This window comes from Nesoenas mayeri (genome assembly GCF_963082525.1).
Source record: "Nesoenas mayeri genome assembly, chromosome: 5".
In the NCBI taxonomy this organism is placed as follows: domain Eukaryota; kingdom Metazoa; phylum Chordata; class Aves; order Columbiformes; family Columbidae; genus Nesoenas; species Nesoenas mayeri.
Window position 1 is genome coordinate 2,352,772 of NC_137548.1, and position 24,890 is coordinate 2,377,661.

The 24,890-nt window shown below is 45.0% G+C and overlaps 1 protein-coding gene across 1 annotated transcript; it reads right to left on the minus strand.

Annotated features, from left to right (window-relative positions):
• Window positions 1–548: 548 nt before the first annotated feature.
• POLE2 (DNA polymerase epsilon 2, accessory subunit) lies at window positions 549–23,494 on the minus strand (the record flags this gene model as incomplete). Its single annotated transcript, XM_080344576.1, has 20 exons — window positions 549–554; window positions 881–938; window positions 2,134–2,201; window positions 2,323–2,499; window positions 4,985–5,093; window positions 5,456–5,533; window positions 5,614–5,673; window positions 6,119–6,173; window positions 6,356–6,445; window positions 9,359–9,531; window positions 10,115–10,187; window positions 11,589–11,634; window positions 11,978–12,037; window positions 12,586–12,669; window positions 13,454–13,528; window positions 16,072–16,165; window positions 16,935–17,012; window positions 19,212–19,287; window positions 20,798–20,898; window positions 23,427–23,494. The coding sequence occupies 20 exons, from the start codon at window positions 23,492–23,494 to the stop codon at window positions 549–551; spliced, it is 1,629 nt and encodes a 542-aa protein (XP_080200702.1).
• Window positions 23,495–24,890: the final 1,396 nt, after the last annotated feature.

A 24,890-nucleotide genomic window follows, 5' to 3' on the forward strand; every position in this document is an offset into this window, starting at 1 on the left:
CCTTTCCTCACACGGGAGATGCTCCACTCCCTCCAGCATCTTGGTGGCTGCGCTGGACTCTCTGCAGCAGTTCCCTGTCCTGCTGGAACTGAGGGGCCACAACTGGACACAAGATTCCAGGTGTGGTCTCCCCAGGGCAGAGCAGAGGGGCAGGAGAACCTCTCTGACCTACTGACCACCCCCTTCTAACCCACCCCAGGTACCATTGGCTTCCTGGCCACAAGGTCACAGTGCTGGCTCATGGTCACCCTGCTGTCCCCAGGACCCCCAGGTCCCTTTCCCCTACGCTGCTCTCTAATAGGTCATTCCTCAACTTATACTGGAACCTGGGGTTGTTCCTGCCCAGATTCAAGACTCTACACTTGTCCTTGTTCTATTTCATTACATTTCTCCCCGCCCAGCTCTCCATCCTGCCCAGGTCTCTGATGGCAGCACAGCTTCCAGTGTCACCACTCCTCCCAGCTCGGTGTCACCAGCAAACTTGCTGACAGTCACTCTATTCCCTCATCCAAATCATTGATGAATATATTGAATAGTACTTGCCCTGGTCATTGCTATGGAGACACCAATATGGCAGTTAGTCTCACAGTGGTGTCCTCAGGTCCCCAGTCCTCTCCGCTGGCGTCCCCGCCATTCTGCCCTCACTGAGCCTTTCCCGCTGTCTCTGAGCCCTCTCCTCTGTCTTCCAGGGGAGCGGTTCTCCACCATCTCCCCTCTGCAAGGCTCCCGCTGTCCCCCCGGCCACATCTGGGAGCTGGCACGGCCTTCCCCTCATAGCTGAGGGCAGGAGCACGTTCTCAAGTGTTGGCACACTCCTGCGCTTTGGGTTTAGATCCTTTTGTACCAGTGTGACCCACAATGGCTCCTCCTGAGCCCGTACCCACTGTTGTCTTGACCCCCGCGCCACAGTCGTGTCAGTGCTGGCACAACAGGTAGGGCTGTCAAAAACAAAACACACAACCAAAATGAGAATCCCCCATCCTACACTAGATCTGGGCACTTTGGGTACCAACGGTCTGGTCTCCGTGCCCACAAGTGACTAGAGCAAATTCTTCCTTAATTTCATTGTGTAACACTATCCACAAAGTTACACTGCCCGCAGTAACACCTCACAAATCTCCTCTAAACCTTTCCTGCCCAAAACGAAAAGCCCAGCGCACATTTCCAGTATTTCCCATAGATTACTAGCTATCAGCACGGTGAAAGACAAACTTCTCCCTGTCTTTAACCTCTTTTTAAAATGATATTTCCTGTTTGATATACACATCTGGTTCCTCTGGTTGTGCTCTTTTATTATGCTTTGCCAATTAATCTTCACTGTGACTCTACATTCATTATCTAAACCAGCAACAGTACCTTTCCCGTAAAAGTCTGTATACAAAATACACCATTTTTGGCTTTGACATTTATTATAACCAGTCCGTAATACATCATAAAATCGATCCATGGAAAACAAGCGCGTTGGTTGGCTTTACAAAGGCTCACTCCAGTTTTGCAGTCTCGCAGAAATTCAGAGCCCCTGAAGCTTGCTGAAAATACCAAACAAAAACATTTCGTTCTTTAAAAGACAACACATCATTCTATTTCTTGATTTATGAAAGACCTGATAATGTTTGAAGCTATTTAAAGAGCTAAAGCATCTCCTGGTATATTTTCTATACTCAAGTAAAGGTTACATGGGTCAATCTGTTATCAGTTTTTTCCAGTCATTGGACAACCACAGGTGAGATGAATAAGCACCGATTTAAAATACATTAAATCAAAGCAGGAAAGCGGCTTTTGGGCTTGATAATGATCACAAAATGAATTATTACTAAGTGTAATTAATCTCTGTAACAAGCATCATCTGCAGAAACAAACCTCTTTCCCAACCGGGTCTCAATTATTGAAAACCATGTAGTATAGTCCATCTTTCCTTTTACTTTTGGATCATGCTCGTCATCATTGCTCTTGACTAATTTCTAGATTTATTATTGTAGTTCTAGACATTTGCATTTCTTACACGGCTTTAGTATGATGCAAAAGTTACGTTAAACTGCTACAATATTCACTCAATTTTTCATGTTCCTCCTGATATTTAGAAAGGCAGCAAATAAAGATACTTCCTATTACATGGAAAACTGAAATATTTACCTGTCTTCAACTGTCTTGTTGGACGGGTAAAATACCTTGAATGAAAATCCACTCCTTGGAAATGAACCCTGTAAAGAAAAACGTATATACCGCACTTGTGTAAGTAAAAATACCCTAGAAATAGTAAGAGACGCACTTGGATCTGACTGCACCCCCTTCTTATTTTGAGAAAGTGTGAGGAAATCTTACAGGGTTTATGCACAGGCAGTCGGTGTTGGTGACGGTGAAGGGGTCGTATTTGTCTGCGATGACCAGCACGTCTGGCACGGGGTAGACCCGCAGGGAATAGTCGTAGGCCCAGTACACGGGGCTGACGTACAGCGGCAGCGGCGTCAGGTGCGCTTGCGATAGGATCGTCTTTACAAACTGCAAGAGAAACGTGAATAGTGCGTTGGAACCATTTTCTCAAGGCAAACTCATTCCTGCCGACGCAAATGTTAATAAAGAAGCTTTCAACCTTCTGCGTGTCTCCCTCTGATTATTAACAATTTCTAGACTAAAGCAGCAACTCCCCTACACGCTGGTTTGCTTGTTGTGTTGTGGGGTCTTTTTAAGACACAAATTCCTTTCTAAAGCATACCAGGCAATATTTGAAGATGACAAAACTATTTCATCAATCAGATTCTCCAGCAGATAGAATGTGCTGAGCTCTTCTCCAACCCAGCAAGTACCAACACTAGTGTAACTTTTATTTTGTGGGTTTTTTCCCCTCGGGGCTTTCCTCAAAACACCAGATAACCACGAGATTCACACTTAAATACGGTCTTTTCCCTGAACTGGGGAAATCACTTGATTCCCAAATGAGTTTGATGCCCTTGGCTGTTCTATGAGTTGCCCTCCTCCAGACACCAGACACCTCCTTTCAATTGCTTTTTCATCTGGTAAATTCCCCGCAGGGTATTTAAGTTCCTAAACTCTCTTCTTAAGCCGCACAAAAGCTTTTATTATCTCCAGTCCATCATGGAGCTGCCATTAGGCTCCATTTTCCCCATAGAGCCAAAATCACTACGGCGACTTAGTGAAAGGGTCTGGTGTTGAAAGAAAACGACGTATTGAGCATCAGCCCGGTTATTCCAACAACACTGTATGAGGCCTGAAGCCACTATTAATTCAATGTAATGCTAGTAAAGAAATTCCCCTCTCTCATTTGTTGTTTTACACTGATGGCTGAAGTAAAAAACTAGTGACAGGTGGATAAAAAGCAAAGTGTGCAAAAGCAACCCAATACTCTTACGTGCAGGAAGCATTGTAATGCACAATTCGACATTTTCTTCATGATTCCTTCCTTTCCAAGCCCTGCGTGAGCACAGGGGAGTGAGAGTTTGCTGTACACACATACATGTGTGCAAACCACCCCAAAAACAAACTGCACCAGTGGCCGCAACGGCCTCTCTATGTTCACAAAGAAACTGAGCGCTGTCGTGACGGAGCAAAGGAATACAGAGCTAAAAGAAGCTTCTGAGTCAAACAAACTTTTAAAATCCCTATAAAATAAACAGACACAGACTCCATCCATCGCTGCAATGAGCCAGTACTGCCTGGATCGCTCTGGTTCAGTTACATCAGTAACTCCCATCAAGTCCTGCTGCGCATTCGTTAACCAGAATCATCACTCAGGGAGCTGCGGCGATGTATCAAAAGCAGGATTAAAACTGGAAGTGAGAAGGCAGGAGCAGCAGATCTTTTGGAAAATATATATTCAATATATTCATTAACGATTTAGACGAGGGAATAGAGTGTACTACCAGCAAGTTTGCTGATGACACCAAGCTGGGAGGAGTGGCTGACACACCAGAGGCTGTGCTGCCATCAGAGACCTGGACAGGCTGGAGAGCTGGGTGGGAATAACCTGATGAAATTTAACAAGGGCAAGTGTAGAGTCCTGCACCTGGGCAGGAACAAGCCCAGGTTCCAGTGTAAGTTGAGGAATGACCTATTAGAGAGCAGCGTAGGGGAAAGGGACCTGGGGGTCCTGGGGACAGCAGGATGACCATGAGCCAGCACTGGGCCCTTGTGGCCAGGAAGCCAATGGTACCTGGGGTGGGTTAGAAGGGGGTGGTCAGTGGGTCAGAGAGGTTCTCCCGCCCCTCTGCTCTGCCCTGGGGAGACCACACCTGGAATATTGTGTCCAGTTGTGGCCCCTCAGTTCCAGCAGGACAGGGAACTGCTGCATAGAGTCCAGCGTAGGGCAACCAAGATGATTAAGGGAGTGGAGCATCTCCCTTATGAAGAAAGGCTGAGGGAGCTGGGGCTCTTAAATTTGAGAACAAACTTCTTCTCAGTGAGGGTGGCAGAGCCTGGAACAGGCTGCCCAGGGGGGTTGTGGAGTCTCCTTCCCTGGAGACATTCAAGACCCACCTGGACATGTTCCTGTGCGACCTCACCTGGGCGTTCCTGCTCCAGCAGGGGGATTGCACTGGATGATCTTTTGAGGTCCCTTCCAATCCCAAACATACTGTGATACTGTGAAAAGCGACACGCTGCTTTACTGCAGATGTCACTGGTCAATTGATTAAATATTTTTTTAAAAAAGTAATTTATATTAAGCTTTGCCTTTAGGAGTCAATGTTTCTTGGTACAACGTTCGTCGCTGGCGTTATGAAGTTCTGCGTTAAAGGGCACCTGTGGTGGGACAGTGAGAATGACTCAGTGTCATCCATCAGCATCACAGCTTCAGTTATTTGACTCTCAAGATGTACATGAAGGTAATAATCCTAAATATATAGATCCTTCTTACAACCCCTCTTGGTTACTGTAGCAACATGTTGTGAGAATGCAGAGCAGAGCATCCTAAAAACAGACGTGCTGATGAAGAACCAGATCCCAGCAAGAAGCGCTGAGCACAACTCACGTGGTTGGGAATGTCCATGTTGCTGCTCGGGAAGCGGACGCAGTTTCTGCACATTTTGTTTACCAAGTCTTCCCGAAAGATGATTATTTCTTGGGTGCAATATTGAATCCTAATTGGGAAATGTTAATGAGGTTAAATTAATTGAGATGAAACTAAAAGAGAGGGAGCTGCATTAAAAAGGTGAGCTCTAATATGGCAAAATGAAAAAGCGCATTTCAATTAAAATAATACTTTCCCATCGTCCCATAATTGTCTCCAGATTCAGAAAAAACATGATGCTTTTGAGCAGGATTCTTATACTCCCTATCAAACTTTTAGCAATACTTCCTTTCGTCACTAATTTATTTACATCTTGATGTATTTAAAACAAGTTACAATTCATGTGAGTGAGGAAATCTAATCATTTGAAACATTCAAGATGAATTTTACCAAACTTTTACATTTTTGAACGTCTTGAAGTTGTACTGTTACCTGCAAGGATTTGTGGTGAAAACTGAAAATGGCACCAGCTGTCTGAATTCCTCAGTAATATTGTCAGCCAGGGGAGGCCTAAAATAAATAGCAATAGATGTATCAACTGAGCATCTTAACTCAGAGTTCCCAAATTTGAGAAAGTGAAGCAAACTGACCTGGGTAAAACAGAACCAGGACCAGGGTCTTCAGGGCCAGGAACAAACACAAACCGACTGCTGTAAAAAGTTCAACGCGTCACTTTTATACAAAAGGATCCCAGGAGTATGGAAACATTGGCTGGGTAGCCCGTAGGTGCTAATAGCAGCGTCAAGACTTCGACATGAGTTTATAGAGCAGCGATGCTTGGGTAGAACCCTCCTGATTTAACAGGAATTCCCAGGAAGAAAGGGCTCCCCTAAACAGCACTTTTGGGGCATCGTGTTTAATCCATGCGGAAAATGTTCCGGGGAGAGGCAGTTTCACCTTTGCTCACTCAACAGCAGCTTCCATGATGTATTTTAGATAAAATCAAAAGCTTACGCTGCTCCCAAAACAAACTCACAGGCCTTGCTTGCTATCTGATCATAGCTGGCTCACAATAATGAGGAAACGTAGTAGCTGTTAGTTTGTTAAAGTAATTAAAGCGAAGGTTTCACAAAATAAACACGTTTCCCTGGGTACCTTTTGTGAATGCTGGGATGTTCACAGATAACATCTGCAAGAGCCTTCAAAGAACCTAGAGTCAGAATAAAAATGATGATACAACACCTGGTTAGACAATAAACACGTTATATGAATCACCTCTATATTTCAATACATTAAAATGTGTCACTTAGAAAATAAGGGGGTTTTTTCTTGATTTGTTTTGCCATCATTTTAATTTAGGGCTCATGTCCAACGATACAAACACCTCCTTACCTTTCAGTGACTGAATTTGATTTTTGCCATACGGTGCAGATGAAAAATTTCCACAAAAGAAAAAGCAGGTTGGAGGTGCAGAGGAATAACCTGGGAAAATAAGAGTATCAGTGAGTATATATCATTGAGTGTAACATCCATTCACCCATTCCTGTCCATAAAATGAAGGGCAAAAACTGAAACAGCACTTCAAGCTCTGCTGCTATTAATACACCTGAACTATTTGCTTAATACAGGCTTTTTTTAGCTTAAAAAGGATGGTGGTGATGTACAAATGTCACTTATTTCCACATCCAGTTCCAACAACATTTTTTCTGTGTATCCAACTAAATACTGGCCCAGTCACGTAATTACACAAAATACAATTAGAATAAATAATACCACTTAAAAATGCGCTCTTTCCTTAGAGATAAAAATCGGGAGTAGGTAGTAATGGATTACTATTAAACTCTTTCATTTAATTCACTTTTTGGCCATTATAAAGCAACAGTAACTGGAATTTCCTGGGCATTTTAAGGATCTGATGAGTCCTCACAATATCATTAATCACCCAGAAGCACGTGCTCTATAGCAAAGAGTGGAAAACCAAAACCGATTCCCATCCCTAAGAGGCAAATAAAAACATCTGCTCAGGCTTTTGAGGCCACTCTCCATTTTCCTACCATGCAGCACCAGACTTGGATTCACTTCGCTATGTTTCAATCCACTTGGTAAACAGGACTGAATTGTTTATACCAGAGAAATGGCTCATCAACGTGGTTTTATTTTTCCTTGCTATTCCGCTATTATTTTTAGTCTATAATTATGAAGCTTATCACTTGCCTATTAAAAAACAGTCTCAAAATAGTCGACCTTTGCCAGCTGAGCTCGGTTTATTAACCTCACTGACCAAAATGCCTTTATTAATCAGCACAGGCAATCTCAGGTCGAGCTCGGTTTGCTTCAAGGATCTCGCCAACTTGGATCGAGATAACGAACCGGTTTTGTAACTTCTGGGTGCTAATTTGTGACCCATTTTCTTTAAGTGAGTAGCAGTTTCCCACTCTTAACTTTTACATTTAATTCTTAAAGCAGCCACCGCTCTCTCACTTCCATTCTACCTGAGACAGACAGGACGAGCTGTTCCAAAACTGCTCTGCAATAGAAACCAACAATTCACATATATTGCAGATACTTGCTTTCCAAATGTTGTCAACATTATTCACGTAATAATGCATGGAACAACAGTTCATATTTTAAGAATAACTGGCATTCTTTCACTGGTAGAACAAGAAAGCATTCGAGGGACGGCTGATCTCCGATGAAGTGAGAAGGTTTTATAAACTAAGCCTAGGAAGAGTTTTGACAAGCAAGGGAAACATTCTTGTCACGGCACACAGAATGGCTGCTGTCCAAAACAATATTAGTACTAAGTGATTTATGAAAAGGAAGCGTCAGCTTGCAAAAATATAATACAATCCAATTTTTTAAACTGCTAGAGGAAGATCCAAAAGAAATACGATAGCAACCATGAAATGCAAATAGCTGTCACTAAGATTAGAGTGAGAATTCACTTTGGGCTTGGGATCGGCGGGATGCTACCAAAAATGCAGCGGGTGGGTTTATTCTAGCTCTCTCAAAATGGAAACTCATCAAAAATGCACAATCCAGTCATAACAGGACTCTTGAAAACTGTTGCTTTTTTCATTTAAAGGAATAGTTTTGAAATGAGGCACAAAACCCACTGTATTCCTGTCAGCTGTTCAGCGGCCAGTGTCCCTGGACAGGGTGACCGCACCAGAATGTCAGGGATTGAAAGGGACCTCAAAGCTCATCCAGTGCAATCCCCCCATGGAGCAGGAACACCCAGATGAGGTTACACAGGAAGGTGTCCAGGCGGGTTGGAATGTCTGCACAGAAGGAGACTCCACAACCCCCTGGGCAGCCTGGGCCAGGCTCTGACACCCTCACTGAGAAGACATTTCTTCTCGTATTTAAGTGGAACCTCCTGTGTTCCAGTTTGAACCCATTGCCCCTTGTCCTACCGTTGGTTGTCACCAGCAGAGCCTGGCTCCATCCTCCTGACACTCCCCCTTTCCATATTGATCCCCAGGAATGAGTCCCCCCTCAGTGTCCTCTTGTCCAGCTCCAGAGCCCCAGCTCCCTCAGCCTTTCCTCACACGGGAGATGCTCCACTCCCTGCAGCATCTTGGTGGCTGCGCTGGACTCTCTGCAGCAGTTCCCTGTCCTGCTGGAACTGAGGGGCCACAACTGGACACAAGATTCCAGGTGTGGTCTCCCCAGGGCAGAGCAGAGGGGCAGGAGAACCTCTCTGACCTACTGACCACCCCCTTCTAACCCACCCCAGGTACCATTGGCTTCCTGGCCACAAGGGCCCAGTGCTGGCTCATGGTCACCCTGCTGTCCCCAGGACCCCCAGGTCCCTTTCCCCTACGCTGCTCTCTAACAGCTCATTCCCCAACTTACACTGGAACCTGGGGTTGTTCCTGCCCAGATTCAAGACTCTACACTTGCCCTTGTTCTATTTCATTACATTTCTCCCCGCCCAGCTCTCCATCCTGTCCAGGTCTCTGATGGCAGCACAGCTTCCAGTGTCACCACTCCTCCCAGCTCGGTGTCATCAGCAAACTTGCTGACAGTCACTCTATTCCCTCGTCCAAGTCATTGATGAATATATTGAATAACACCGGCCCCAGCACTGCCCCTGAGGCACTGCACTGGATCCAGGCCCCAACTGGACTCTGCCCCATTGACCACGACTCTTTGGCTTCTTCAGCCAGTTCACAGTCCACCACGAGGAGTTCACAGAGCTAAACCAACGTAAAACTCATTCTCCAACAAAGGTGATGAGTTTTCTGTGGGAAATTATCTCACCACGGTGTCCGCGGAGGCCACGCAGCCACCACGCTGCCTTGTTCCACCCGTCAGCGCTGCAAAGCACTAAGAAAAATGGGAAAAAACCCTCAAAGCCCAAGGCTTGGAGTCAAAGCGGCTCTGACCTACCCGAAAACATCGTGTGCAGCTTTTCCAGTACTTCTGCTTGGTCCAGCCAGACGTCAGAAAGAAACACAAACATGGCATCTTCATTTTCATCCTCCAGCTGCTTCAGTTTTGCAGAAGCCTTCACCGAAGCTGAAGAAGGCCCTCCAAAGAAGTTCACATTCCCATAGAAGGCTCTACATCAGTAAAATACTCACGTTAGTTCTGTTTTCTTCCCGAATCGTTAGTAGTTTTGATTATGACTCACTTAGAGCCATTTTAATTATTATTTTTATTATGATAAGTGGCTCAGATGGTATCAATAATCATCTGGAACTTCATGGAGAAACAAATAAACAGCAGTCACTCAGATATAAAGAAGGGGTGCTGCCTTTCCATAATTTAACAGCTCGTCTCAGGGTAACATTTATCCTGGGTTCTTTCCCAAATCCGTGCTTAGAGCAACAAGGAACTTCCTATTCCCATGTAGAAGTTATCTGGTTTTGCAACTGAGAAGGGTTTAGATCTCAATTGTTATCAACATGCAGAACTCAAGGGCCTTTGGAAGGGTTTTCCTGCTGATGCTACAAGCTTTAGTCCTGGTCCAAGTAGACCAGCAAGGCCCAGAATTGCTTCCTTAAAACTGTCTTTACTTTGAAGCATTTGGAGAGGGGGAAGAACAGCATGCTTTAATGTCACCGAAATGATAAAATAATAACATGCTTACTTAGAAACGCACAACAAAGCTCAGAGCAAGGCTGTGGAAAGCCAGTTTGATACCTCGTGGTGGCAGAAGGCTCAGTAGGCGGAAATCCAAAAGCGTTCACATGAAAAACTTCATCTTCGTACCAACCTGAGGGATTTTTAAACAACAGAATAACCTTTTGTTATTTCTACCAACATCACATCCTAGACGTTAGCCAGGTGGTTGGCAGCCGGTCCATCCATCCCTCCTTGGGACAGCACCGAACCAAACCAGAGATCTATGGCTGAAAAACAGGCTGAGCGACAAAACAACTGTTGTTTTCTTACCTTAGTCACTTCTTTGAATAGATTTGCTGCACAGCCACATAAAGAACCTTCTCAACCCAATAAGAATGTAGGGGAACAGGAATGATTTTTGCCACCCTGCCCTAGAAGTGTCCATCAAACTGCACCTTTTCTGGAGACGCTGCAGCTGAAATGAATCACTTTTAGTGATAAAACTGAGTCTCTTCCGTGCCCCGTGGACTCAGTTTCATAGATTTTTTTTCAGAATAACAGAAGAGCAGCGCTAAAAATCAACCCCCCAGCTTAATCCCTGGATCCTGTCACCATAAAGCCCCTGTTCATCTCCTTTCTTGTACTTATTTCTTTGATTCCAACTTGAATGTGGACAAGTGTCGTAGTTTCACCTGCACTGAAGCTCACATTAATGAATATACGTGCTCCTTGGCATCATGAAGTTAAAAGCAGTTTAAATATTCTGCACAATAGAGGCTCTAAAATTTCATACGAAGGGGACGTGCCAGCATCGAACCTAAATTTTGTGTGGAACGTTATTAAAAGCTTTCCAGACAAAAAGCCCCATTTTCTGTTGAGATCAGGCATTGTCCTTCAAGCAGCTGGATATTAACATTGTTAATGGTTGGGGTTGATGGTCTTAAAGGGCTTTTCTGACCAAAGTGATTCTACAGCCCTGTGATACTTGTGATTCTTGATCTTGACTTCTATTAGTTTATCTTACAAATTTTAGACCTAGAATACATTATAAGAAAATATACTGGGATTAGTGTATTTTGCATAGAGTAATAACCTACAAACTGAAACGCCCGTCACTTCGCTAAAACACGTCCATGTTGTGCTAAAACAAGCCCTTCCATCGTCTTAATGAGAAGACTCACCAAAGCCTCTGAAGGACCAAAGCTTTGCCAACAGAAAGCAGCATTTTCAGCCTGTGAAATCATCCTGTTGGGCTGTTCTAGTCTGCCTTCCTAATCTAGTCACGTCTCCTCGTGTGCGTTGGAGCCAGGCTGACTAAGGCCAGTCCTCAAAGCTGCCACAGATACTCACGTCCCACCGACACCACTAAAAATCCCAAGTTTTGCTGTGCGCTGTTATCTGCCTACAGACCCCAGGGCGTAACACAGGAGGTTTATGGCCAAAAATCTCAGTCGCAAACTCAGCTCACACTCAAACCTCATCAACATGTAACTGCAGCAACAGCCATTAACAGAATAACTTATTATAAGGTAAGAAAAATAGTCTGCTTTACCTTCTGCCAGAACAAAGCACGATTCAGTGTATAAACCACTGTGGAACTGGTGCGGAAAGGTTAAGAAATATATATTTCTTAGATTAGGGCTCTTAAACTAGTTCTTTAGCCCATGTTTGCTTTGCAGCTGGTATGATACATTTTGACACTACTGAAAATTCAGAGGCTGCCTTAAGAGCCAGGCAAACAGCCCCCAAACAGGGATACATCTGCTTCTCCAAGCAGGAACGCTGACCTTGGCCTAAAGGTGAAAGGGCACTGAGCTGCAGCAACCCATTTGAAAAGAAGGAAAAAGAGCTGCAGTTCTCAATACATATTTTTGAATGGGCTTCTTATTCAATTTCAAATTCTCCAGGTCCATAGGAAATTGCTTCATCACGGAAAAAGGATATTGCTTTACTAAGGTCTAGCTGGACGACTCCTGTAGGGTCTTCTAGGAAAAACTTCCCCTAAAAAACAGGATTGATTAATAAAGCGAAATACACCCAAACACGTAAATGCTTCTATCAGTCCGCACTTAGAAATTATTTAGCCGTTATTAACATTGTAAGGTTAGAACACACTAGCAGAATCGAAAACTCTGTAGTTTATAGTAGGTGTATCTCAGCGCCTTCTCTTGGAGCTGCTGCAGTTTGGATTCCTGGTGCAGCCTCCCCTGCAATCACAGCCCAAATCCATGGCGAGTCCAAAGAGAAGCACCAGCATTTCGAGAAGGGAAATGCCTAAAAAACATCAGCGGTTCTGGTTGCTGACATAAAGCGCCACAAAATTCCATAGTGAGAAGACAAAGGCATTTTCCCTCACACACCAGCATCAACTGCTCATGGAAAAGTCTCTTCTTAAGGAACGGATCTTGCACCACTGACATTGATGTGGGTTCTCCCTCTGGCTCACGTGGCAGGAGAAAGCAGTGAGATATTTAAGCCTTCTCATTTTCTAATGTATTACAACACAGAATGAATAGTGACCCAGATACCCACAATAAAAAGCAACTTACCTCCTTGAGCTGGGTTATCATCCCAAGCACAATCACTTCTCCCACTTTAGCTGTATTGCCCAATAGAGTTTCTATTGTTTTAAGCTGTAACCAAAGGCAAAAAATCAAATAAAAATTAAATCAAACTCTCCATATATCTCTTCTCCAGCAACCAAGACAAAGCACCAACAGCACCTGTGTTTACATAAATACACAAATGAACTATGGAGAGAATTCAGGCTCATGATGAACATCAGGGACACATTTCTGAACAGCACAATTTAGGAAAAGATTTCCAATAATGGCCGCTAGCATCAAGAACTGCTTAGCAAGTAAATATTTCTTGTGATTATTTTGCTTACAAGTGGATTAAAACTGAAAAGAACAAGCGGCAATTTCTGCTCTTGCCTAAGAATGTCAATTGCAGTAATTGGAGCCTCAGCAGGACCAGCCTGCGCCCACACAGCTGCTATTGGGAATATAAGGAGAGTATTTAATATGAGAAAGCTGAGATGGGAACAGAAGACACTAAAGTTATGACCTTATTCAGTTGTGGGTTTGTGAATTTAGTGATTTCTTATGAAAGAAAGAAGCAGGGAAAATATCCCCATGCAGAGGGAGGCAAAGTGTAATAAGCTGAACAGCTGATGTCGCAGACACGTTTCTCTTGCACTTTGTACCAGCTTTTGAGTGACTTGGTCATCCTGCTGATCTGAGCCAAATAACTGCATTTTTGACACACGAGCTAAAAAGGATCAAAAATAACTCATTTCCATTGACTAACCCTATGGGATGTAAGGTTAAGATGGCACTGGAGAACTCCTGCTGCGTTAAAGAGTGACACAAGCACAGTTCCCTTTGCAAGCAAAGTAAAAGCAGATGTTTTTACCTGGAATTTGCTCGTACTGTCATTAGGGTGAGCAACGACTGCGGGAGGAGTGAACAACTCATGTCTGTGAGTCCTCTGCAGAGACCAAAATTGAAGTAATTCAGTTTAAAAATAAATGAGCACTGTCAAAAAGCCAGTTCATGACTACCACTATGAAAGCACTTTTTAAAGTTCTCTTAGTCTATAATATCCAGCAATGTTTAATTTGTTAAGCTTAATCGGTTCTTTTGACAAGAATTTGCTTCTCAGAAATAGAGATTCAATAATACTGGACAACAAAACGAAGCCCAAAAAGTAAAGTATCCGTAATGCTTCTAAGATAAGTTATTTCTGACAACCTGGAAGGAAGCGGTGAGTGAGCAAGGAAAGGTGAACTGTGTTAAATGCTGACTATGAGGAAAAGAGAAGGCTCCTCTTCAGGGCAGGGCCTATTAAAAGTAAGCTTATTTTTTTTTAATAACAGGAGTAAGCTACATGAACACATAAACCACTGAGAGCGTGAAGAAAATGCATTGGAGAAATTTGCACTTATTTTGCCTTCTTATGAGGAAAGACAGAGAGCTGTGCAGCTGGGGAAGAGAAGCTGAGAGGGATCTGATCAATGGGATCAATATCTCAGGGTGGGTGTCAGAGGATGGACCAGACTCTGTTCAGTGGTGCCCAACGGGCAGAGGGGCAACGGGCACAGACTGAAACACAGGAGGGTCCATGTGAACATGAGCAGAAACTTGTTTGCTGGGAGGTGCCAGAGCCTGGCCCAGGCTGCCCAGAGCGGGTGTGGAGTCTCCTGCTCTGAGACATTCAAACCCCCTGGACCCACCTGTGTGATCTGATCTGTGACCCTGCGTGAGCAGGGGGGTTGCACTGGGGGATCTACAGAGGTCCCTTCAACCCCAACCGCTGTGATTCTGTGACAACTCCAGCTGCTGTTCACAGAAACTGTTTTGTGTGAGTGCGCCAGTTCCAGCAGATTTCACTAATCCTGGTCACTGTACGAACTAAAGCTTCTTCCGTTAATGATTAACTGCTCTTGCAGGGTAGATGTTCCCAAATTGCAGCACACGTGCTCCTAGGGGCAGCAAAGCCCCTGGTAGACAGAGAGTTGTTGCTGCTTATCTGTGTGTGTAACTACCGCACGGCCCAAAGGACGAGTGGATCACATTGGCACAGACAAAAAGCTTCGCTCACACCTCAGGGCTGCACAGAACCTGCAGCACCGAGTGGGATCTGTGCCATTGAGGTGTGGAAATGACCTTAAAACCTATGAGATTGTAAAGAAGATATGTATTTACAGCACTGGACACACAGGGGAATACTTCCACCTAAGACGTGAATTTCCAGTAGCTGTGAGCTTGGTAAAATGCTGTAAAGTGTTATATATTCATGAAAGTTCTAGGAACGCCTGTACATATTCATAACCTGTCCCCGAGAAGGCGGTTCTAATTATAAAGAGATCTAGGAAATCATTTCCATCATCTCCACGTCCGGCCCCTCCTGGTTGCCGCTGCACAGTGATCGTGAACCGGGGTCTTCTTTGCTGTACACTTGTACATCTGGCCTGGTGTGCTGAATTGGCTGGGACTCAAACTGCTGGGTTGGTTAGAAGTGGCGTATCTCCCGTCCTGTGCCCAAGTTTCTGTTATCTGGTTCACCCAAGGATGCACTCAAGGTTTTTTTATCTTTGCAAGGCCTGTGAAGTCATCAGCGAACTCCTGTTTCTCACACAATAAGTTACACAAAGCTAAGCAAGGCAATTGTGATGTTAAGGGTTAGCTCTCTAAGTCTTTAAGTGTTAATTAGCTAATTCCCTGTATCACCGTGGATCTGCCGCTGCAGGTAGTGCAGACACCTGAAAAACAACTACCAAGTCGTCCGGCTCCCCGTCCCACCGCTGCTCCCACCGCGATGCACAACAGAGGCTGGAGGTGAAATGGGGCTGGACCCAACTAATCAAGCAAGGGGAAGGACGGGAAGAAGAGGGTTGTGAGCCTGTTCTGAGGGACAATCGGACGGCGAGAGCCGAGGGGCTGAGTCCCTGTAGCTGTGAGCACAGCCTGGTCCGGAGCCACGACCCACAGCTGCTGGCAACACAGAGCATGTCCTGTTGGGAAATCCTGTGCTGAAGCTGCTTCCAACAGAAGACAAGGCACATGTGTCACCAAGAGATGACAAGGGGTGGCTGGCTCTCACCGTTTTGAAAACTGGAAAATTATTAAATGAACTAAAGCAAAAGCGAATTTCAAAGCTTCAAGGAGAGCTTGAATAAGAGCTTCCCGGGGCTTTGGGTTTGCATTATGTCAACAAGCATGACATACAATGACACAGTAATCAAACGTAGTGTGGAGCCAGACTATAGGACGGAAAAGAGCAAGACACACGTAAAAATACATAATCCCCTTTACAACATGATGCTAAAATGCAGAAACACACAAACCCATCATGCTGTGTGGTGACAGAGAAGCTGCTAAACCTTAGTACACATCCCATTTTTATTCAGATTGTACTTCAACCGTACCTCACAAAAGCACCTCAACACACAGCACAGTTGCACACCCAAGAACATAAAACCCAGCATTTTGTTTGTGTATTTTATCAAACAAAGCAGAACTTCTTCTGACCTGTTGCAAGATGGAGTAGCGTTCACGGAACAGCTCCGCTTTATCTCTGGCAGTTCCAAATAAATTGGGCACAGGCAAGTTGGTCATGGACAGCCTGCAAGAAGTTGAACACAATCAGGATTTAAAAAGGTACATTCCAGACACAAAAAACGACGTATTGATCTAAAAGTTGTAGGAGGCTGCAAAAGCTAAACCACTACTGCATAATTTATTTACTCAATGAAGAAGATTCCTCCTGTCTCTCTGCATTTTGAAGGCTACATCCATTTAGATTTACATCCTTTAGATTTATCCTTCCACCCAAACGGGATTCTGCTGAAACCAGTTTTTAGAAGAGCAGTTATGTGTTTTAAGTGGAGGATTTTCTTCTTCTTGGTTAGCAGATCATCTTCATGGGGTTCAAGCTTTCTAAAAGCACGGGCTCCTTTTGGCTCAGCAGCCTGGGCTGCTTGCTGCTAAAGCTTTAGCTAGCAAAGCATTTACAACCAATTCCTTCAACTACTTCTTCCCTTCTCCAACCTGGGAGGATCATCAGTTGCTCCTAATTTTTCTTTTTTAGCTTTGGCAGCTCTTAGAAACCCTCCAGAGCTTTGGGGAGCTGCAGATACAGGTCCCCATTTCTGCTGCATCCTACCAGACTAAGAGTCACCCCATGGATCATTGATTTATGAGCCGGCATTTATCACAGAGCCTGACGGGCTCTTTAGAGACTAAGGAATATGATTGCCTCACTTTCTCACTCAAGCTCGAGATGAGCAGATCCAAGAAGGAAAGACCAGAAAACAGCCTTTCAACTATATAGAAATAGAGGATTTTTTTCTTGAACCAAGAAGTGGTTGAAAGTTAAAACATGTAAGACTTACGGTAGAAACTTCTTTCTTTCTGAATTATAAACGTAACGTGGAATATCGAAGGCTCCGATAATGTTGAAAACATTTTCTCTGAAATAAGAATATATGTACGACGTTATCTGAAGCGGATGAAACAAATAGCAAGAAAACATGTTGAATATCATTATGTTCCTTTTGTTCACTATCACCCTGAGTTATCACCATTTCTCCCACAACACTCTACCTATTGGATACTACCACATCTTCTATTAATAATTCAACAAAGGACACTCTTCAGAAGGTTGTTCAGACATGAGAGAGGGATACATCTCCCCTTACCATCCTCTGCTGTCTTTTCTGACAACAGAACAGCCTCGGCATGGTTAATGTGAATAGGTTTAATTTAATTTAATTTCCTGGTTTGGCTCTCTCATCTGATGCCTCTCACTCCCCTCTTAGTGCAAGTGGATCAAATCCATCACAGTAGATAAAATTACCCCATGAACCTTCACTAGGGCTCAGGAGCACAGGACAACTGTCATTGCTGATTAGACACTGATGTCTTGGGCTTCAGAGCATTTCAGACCAAACTTTCAAGCTTTCTGGAGCATAATTCAAGAAGACTCTGTGCTGAGAATCTGCGCACACCGATTTCACTTCTGGAGTGAAAAATACATGAAGTATATAAAGCAACACAAAGAAAAGTCACACTCAAGCCATCTGCATCATAAAGGTTCCAATGAGAAGGAGAAAAGTATAAAACAACTTTCCTTCGCAGTGAGAAACCGTGGGATCCCAGTATCTAATTGACATGCCCAGCAAACCATTTATTTTCTCTCTTTGCAATACGATGTCAATACACAAGGTAAACACTAAAGGAAATGCATTCATCACAATCACAAGTAAAGTTCTCAGAAACTCAAGTAATTGCTCTTCATTTTGTTATCTGAGAGTGAAAAATCAATCGCAGTTCCGCTACACAAAAAAGCAGAAACAAGCACCATGGAGAAAAACTTTTCCACATGCTTTCAGAAAATAAGTATTTTATAAAACCTTAGATAATTTTGAACTAGAGAAAATGAAATAAAGAAATGAACAGAATTAACAAGTTCTCCCTGCACTGGTTTATTTTACTGGTTAATATTCAACCTGTATCACACGTAACACATAACCATAGCATTTTAATTCCAGAATGTCAGCATTATATTTAGGATCCCCTGGAGGCCTATCCATGAGAACAATTTTCCTAAGAAAGAACATTACCAGCCTTCAGAGACAGCAGCAGCCCGACAAAAGCACAGAATCCCAGAATGTGAGGGGTTGGAAGGGCCCTGGAAAGCTCATCCAGTGCAATCCCCCCATGGAGCAGGAACACCCAGATGAGGTTACACAGGAAGGTGTCCAGGCGGGCTGGAATGTCTGCACAGAAGGAGACTCCACAACCCCCCTGGGCAGCCTGGGCCAGGCTCTGACACCCTCACCAGGAACAAGTTTCTTCTCAATTTTAAGTGGAGCCTTTTGTGTTCCAGTTTGTACCCATCGCCCCTTGTCCTACCATTGGTTGTCACCAGCAGAGCCTGGCTCCATCCTCCTGACACTCACCCTTTCCATATTGATCCCCAGGAATGAGTCCCCCCTCAGTGTCCTCTTGTCCAGCTCCAGAGCCCCAGCTCCCTCAGCCTTTCCTCACACGGGAGATGCTCCACTCCCTGCAGCATCTTGGTGGCTGCGCTGGACTCTCTGCAGCAGTTCCCTGTCCTGCTGGAACTGAGGGGCCACAACTGGACACAAGATTCCAGGTGTGGTCTCCCCAGGGCAGAGCAGAGGGGCAGGAGAACCTCTCTGACCTACTGACCACCCCCTTCTAACCCACCCCAGGTACCATTGGCTTCCTGGCCACAAGGGCCCAGTGCTGGCTCATGGTCACCCTGCTGTCCCCAGGACCCCCAGGTCCCTTTCCCCTACGCTGCTCTCTAATAGGTCATTCCCCAACTTATACTGGAACCTGGGGTTGTTCCTGCCCAGATTCAAGACTCTACACTTGCCCTTGTTCTATTTCATTACATTTCTCCCCGCCCAGCTCTCCATCCTGTCCAGGTCTCTGATGGCAGCACAGCTTCCAGTGTCACCACTCCTCCCAGCTTGGTGTCACCAGCAAACTTGCTGACAGTCACTCTATTCCCTCATCCAAATCATTGACGAATAATGTGTAGCGCTGCAGAAAATGCCTGACATTTATTTCCCAGGAAGAATTAAGGGAACGAACACCAACTCCCATAAACCTCAAATAAAGCAATAATGTCACCGCACATGGTTTCATCTGCCGCCTGGCTACACTCCTGGACCGCTGCTTCCACTGTAGATTGTTCAATCATGTCAGATGACACTGAAAAGAAAATTTCAAAGTATTAAAACTGCAGCCGATGGAAAGTGGGAAGTAAGAAAGCGAGGGGGTCTCAAATATTTTATGAGAAATGGTTCAGTCTTCTCAGAGGAATATATTACACAAATAAGCATATTTTCAGTGAGCTAATGACACACAATGTTTTCTTAATATTCTTACCAAGAGGATAAATCTCCAGCAAAAAAATAACCCACACACATACTGTGCCCACCATTAATTCCCTAAACATGGAGAACAAGACAATTTTAGTTTATGCAAAGCTGCCAAATATACTACAAATGTGTTAGATCTCAGTTTTCACATTTTGGAGGTTAATTTTGTTCCAGAATATTATCACACAGATTGCTGTCATAAATAAGTATTCAAACAGTTCAACATAATTTTGGAGATAGGCACATTGTTGTCTTCATGGATATAAACTGATCATTTAAATTAAAAAATATTTCTAAATGCTAATGTTTTGCTGAATGTAAAGGGAAGACCAATGAACGCAGATTCACAAAGGGCTTGGTCAGCGTTTCCAAGCCAAACTGCTGAGCTCCTGGAACAGAAACCAGCACGTTAAATCCTGCCCTCGAGTTCCCTGTTCAGGAAATGGGACTTAAAATGACAATTCCTTAAGTCAGAGCAAAAGGGGCACTAAGGGTGCGAGCAGGACCCACAGGAGAGACCAGAGGGTCTGAATTGCATCTCTATTCCAAACCTCAAACAACTCACGGATGTTAACAGGACAATGTGGGATTTATAGCACAAAATTCCACCCTGGACAAAGACCAGTGTGGGCGAGTGCACGGACTGCACGTGCTACAATGGCCCTAGAGCTTCTGCACTGATTCAGATTTGTTCAAAAATGTGGATGCACTGATTTGAATCATCAGGCTTTACGGTACATCAGGACCAGTTCTGCTTTTCCTGCCTGGCTGATAAGCTGTGACCTGTTATCCCGCAGCCAGGATAAGAACACAAAGCCCAAACTTCCATAGTCTGTGCTCTAGTAAAGCGACAAAGCGACCACGTGCCCACCCTTGATTTAATTCAATATAAACAGGATAGGCTGGAAAGGTTTCCTGAACTCATCTAAGGCCTAGCGCTTATTTTAGATCACATTTATACACGGATTTGAACCCTTTTCTGGACCTGGACTACTAAATAACAAGTGAATTAATTTATCATTATTTATCTTATTTATTTTCATCTTTTGAAGGATAGTTTCAGATGCAAAGATGCTCATACAAACTCAGCTAGGTGCTTTTAGTAACCGGCATTGAAAAATTTCACTACCCTCAGAACAATCAGGAGGTACCAGGCTGCCAACTTTTTGTACAAACTTCAGTATTTAACAAAACAAAATGTCAACAAGTACATTTATCTTGATCAACCCAGTAGACTAGAATGACAGCTTAGTGTATACGCTGCTAGTAACTCTGTCTAAATAACATTATAAGCACAAGATAAACTTAGCAAGCTTAGGAAAAATAAATTGATTACTTACAAGGCTGTTTTTCAACGGCATCGATGACATTTTCAATTGTGTCATCAAGTTCTGCTTCACTGATGGACTGAAAAGCTTCGGTAAGATACTTCAGAGCATCCCTGGTTCCAATGAAGAACGTCAGCTCAAAAAGCAATTAATGTTCAATACAGTTTATACAAACTATGCCAATTCTGGCAGATGTGCCCATAATCACTAAACAGCTTGTGATTAAAAAAGTAGAAATTATTAGTAATGCACTAGTTTAAGTCAAAGAAAAAAAAATCAGGATTGAAAACATTGAGGATAAGAAGCAGATACAGAGAACATCATCTTCATGCAATCATAGACAGACTCATGTCAGAAGGGACCCATGAAGCCTCCTGGTCCAGTTTTCTGCTCCAAGAGCTCTGGCTGGTCACATTTTTCACAGCACTGTTCAGTCAAATTCTCAACATCTGGTGCTTAACTACTCTCCTCGTGAACAATTTTTCTATAGGATGGTAGAAAAGTCCAGGTTGGAAGGGACCTCTGGAGACCATCTGATCCAACTTTCTGCTGAAAGCAAGGCCTTAGATCACACTGTGCAGAGCCTCATTGAGCCCAGTCTCAAGTATTTCCAGTAAGGGAGATACCACCACTTCTCTAGTCAATCTACTCCAAATTTTAATTGTTCTTACGGATTTTATTTTAAGCTTGTGCGCATTGCCTCTTGCCACCTCACTGTGCACCCTTGAGAGCAAAGTACCTCTGTCTTTGTTATAACCACCTTTTAGGAAGGCTGGGATTAGATCCTCCTGAGTCTTCCCTTCTTGAGGCTAAATAAACCCAAATCCTTCACGTTTTTTCCACATCAAGTTCTCCAATACTCTAATCATAGAATCATAGGGCGGTTTGGGTTGGAAGGGACCTTCAAAGCTCATCCAGTGCTACTCCTGCCATGAGCAGGGACATCTTCACCAGCTCAGGTTGCTCAGAGCCCCGTCCAGCCTGGCCTGGGATGTCTCCAGGGATGGTTCAGCCACCACCTCTCTGGCCAACCTGGGCCAGGCTCTCACCACCCTCAGGGACAACAATTTCTTCCTCACGTCCAGCCTGAATCTCCCTCCTTTAGTTTAAACCCATCACCCCTTGTCCTATCATAACAGGCCCTGCTCAAAAGTCTGTCCCCATCTGTTTTAAGTATGGAGATGTTTTAAGTATGGAGTATGTTTTAAGTATGTTTTAAGTATGGAGAGGCCGCAATAACGTCTCCCCGGAGCTTCTCTTCTCCAGCTGAACACCTCAGCTCTCTCAGCCTGTCCCCCAGCAGAGCTGTTCCAGCCTCGCATCATTCCTGTGGCTTCTCTGGCCCCTCTCCAGCAGGTCCATGTGTGTCCTGTGCTGAGGACCCAGAGCTGGATTATCTCGGTGTTCCTCCTCTAGACCCTTTTTTATGTCTCTTGAACAAAGGGGAGTAGAACTGGACAAGGGGCATTCCTTCTGTGCTCTGGCTCCTTCTCGGTAAGTCCTCATTAGGCAGCTGGACCATCTTCACTCTCTTTTCTGCAGGCTGAGCACACCCGGCTCCTCTGCTTCCCTCACCACCAGCTCCAGCCACATCCACCTTTACAGCCCCCGCACCACCCGCTCCAGTTCATCAGTATCTCTGAGACTGGAATTATTTAAATTCTAAATAACACAAGAATTAGAAATCTGCTTCTTTCCTCATCTTTAGACTACAGTCTCGCAGTTAAAGATGACTATTTTCTTCTTAATGTCATCTGTCAGCCAATCCAAACTGGCATTTTGGTTACCAGCCTGACCTTCAGAATGTCTCGGTTCATTTAACCGTGGGAGTCAAGAGCTCCGAACTTGCCTCCTCGCTAATGAAATTGCCAGGATGTTGTCCAAAATAATCACATCCAAAATAATCACATCCCATCCATGCCAGGGACAAAATGGAACTAATATTAACGCATGATCTGGAAAGGAAAAATAAGAGCAACAGAGCCCCAGGCACTCTTATAAATCATGACACCTTCCACAGCAAGCAAAATCACTTTTCTTTGCCCTTGCAATTTCTAACCAACACACATTATTATCTACCTTTGGAAACACCACTTTTTCCCCTACTAAGAGATGCCGAACACAGAACGGGAAAGTGCAACTTGGGAAAGAGGTCCCAGAGTTGTAAAATTTGAAAAAAAGAAAAAAAGGCAAAACATCCAGCATCAGGAGGGGGCCAGAGGGAGATCGGGACAGGTTTTGGTGCTACCTAAACCCACGGCAGGTGCTGCATGTGTGGAGATGGATGTCAGAGGCCCACAGCAGCAGGACAGGCAAACCAACAGGGGTTTGGAGACTCCAAGCGCCTGAGTGTATGGACGAGGAAGAGGAGGGAAAGAAACCACCGCATCCCCGAGGAGGCGACGCGGGGGGTGCGGACCTGTCCCCGAACAACCCCCACACGGAGAGACCCCGAAAGCAGGAGATGGGCTGGGGATATGAGTGGGGACCCGTCCCGGGCAGCGTGTCCCGCCCGGGCAGCGTGTCCCGTCCCGGGCAGCGTGTCCCGCCCCGGCAGCGTGTCCCGCCCCGGCAGCGTGTCCCGTCCCGGGCAGCGTGTCCCGCCCCGGCAGCGTGTCCCGCCGCCACCGCCGGTACTCACGCCCTGAGCTGGAGCCCGCGCAGCCGGAACGCGGAGCTCAGGCGGCGCCGCAGCCGCTCCGGCTCCATGACGGGCGGTTGGCGCCAAACGGCTCCGCACCGCCCCCGCCCGGCCCCGGGGAGGGCGGAGGCTCCGGGTCGGCCCCGCCGCGCCCCTCGGGGCTCCGTGAGGAGAACCGCGGGGCTGAGGTGCCCCTCGGATCGGCCTCTGAAAGGAGCGATGGCTGCGGCATCACCCACCCGGGAGCGGCACCACTTTGTGACCTGCTGACACCACAGCTAAGGCGCAGTTTTCCCGTGAATTTCACAAGAAAAAAGGTAATGCTAAGGACACCAAATACTCTTGCTGCTGAGATACCCAGCAGAATTACCAGGGTATGATTTTGTCACCTTACAGGCAATGTAGTTCCCGATACTTCTGCCCCCTTTCTACCCTTGTGAAGGTTCCACTGCATCTCTCATAGTCCAGAGTCTCTCCAGCTCCAGTTTTACCTGCCATAAAACATCCATCAAACATCATCGGCTGTGAACTGGTCTCGCTGGTACCCCTGTGACTGAGCCTTGTTGTCACCCAGTGACACCTTTATTCTGTTGGATGCCACAGGACACTGCTCTCCCATTCTTTATTTCTTCTCTCTCATTGATCTCTCTCCCAAGGTTCACCAGCCCCGGGTCGGGCTGTTAGCAGCCTGCTGTAGTTTTGCAGTTGGTTGCTTGGTTGTATAATATCTTTTATAACTCTGCCCTGGCTTCAACCACCGCTTTGTAGGACTCTTTTCTAGCCGGACGGGTGCATGGGACCCTGAGCCCTTATGCTCTTACACTGACAGTGACTGGCCTACCTGGGTGCCCAGTTTCCCAGGACAGCTCTTAGTTGCCTGAGCGTTTATTGCCTGGTAAACTCTTACTTTAGTGGATAGTAAACTCTTATTTTAGTGCCTGGTAAACTCTTAGTTCTTCAGTTCATCTACTCCTGTGCCAGCACTGCCAGATGCAGATCCCTTCCAATTGACTCTGTCTTGGCCAACAAGCTTATGATGGTCTCCATGGCTGTTTTTATACAAATCCAGGGAACCACTGTTGTACGTGATTTTTCCTTTGGCCCTGAGCATTTTGTTGTGACATATCACATCCCGATATAAAGCACAATAAATAAATATGCTGCGCCTCATACGGTTCCAGTCTCATGGGGCTGCTGCCTTCTCTCCAGATGAAAAATGCCGTGATGTTGCATTCGAGCACTCAGCTCCATCTCTCGAAGTGCAGCTTTATTTCACAGAATGCTCACAAAGCAACTCTGAAAGAACATTCCTGGATCAAAAGACTGCAAGGATATAAAGATGGATAAAAAATATCAGCCTGTTTTATATAGTCCATTCGCAACTGCATAATTTATAACCACTCCTCCTCAACTGGGAGCGAGCTCATGGGTGAAGCTGCGTCTACTCTCTTTAGATGAAAAGCT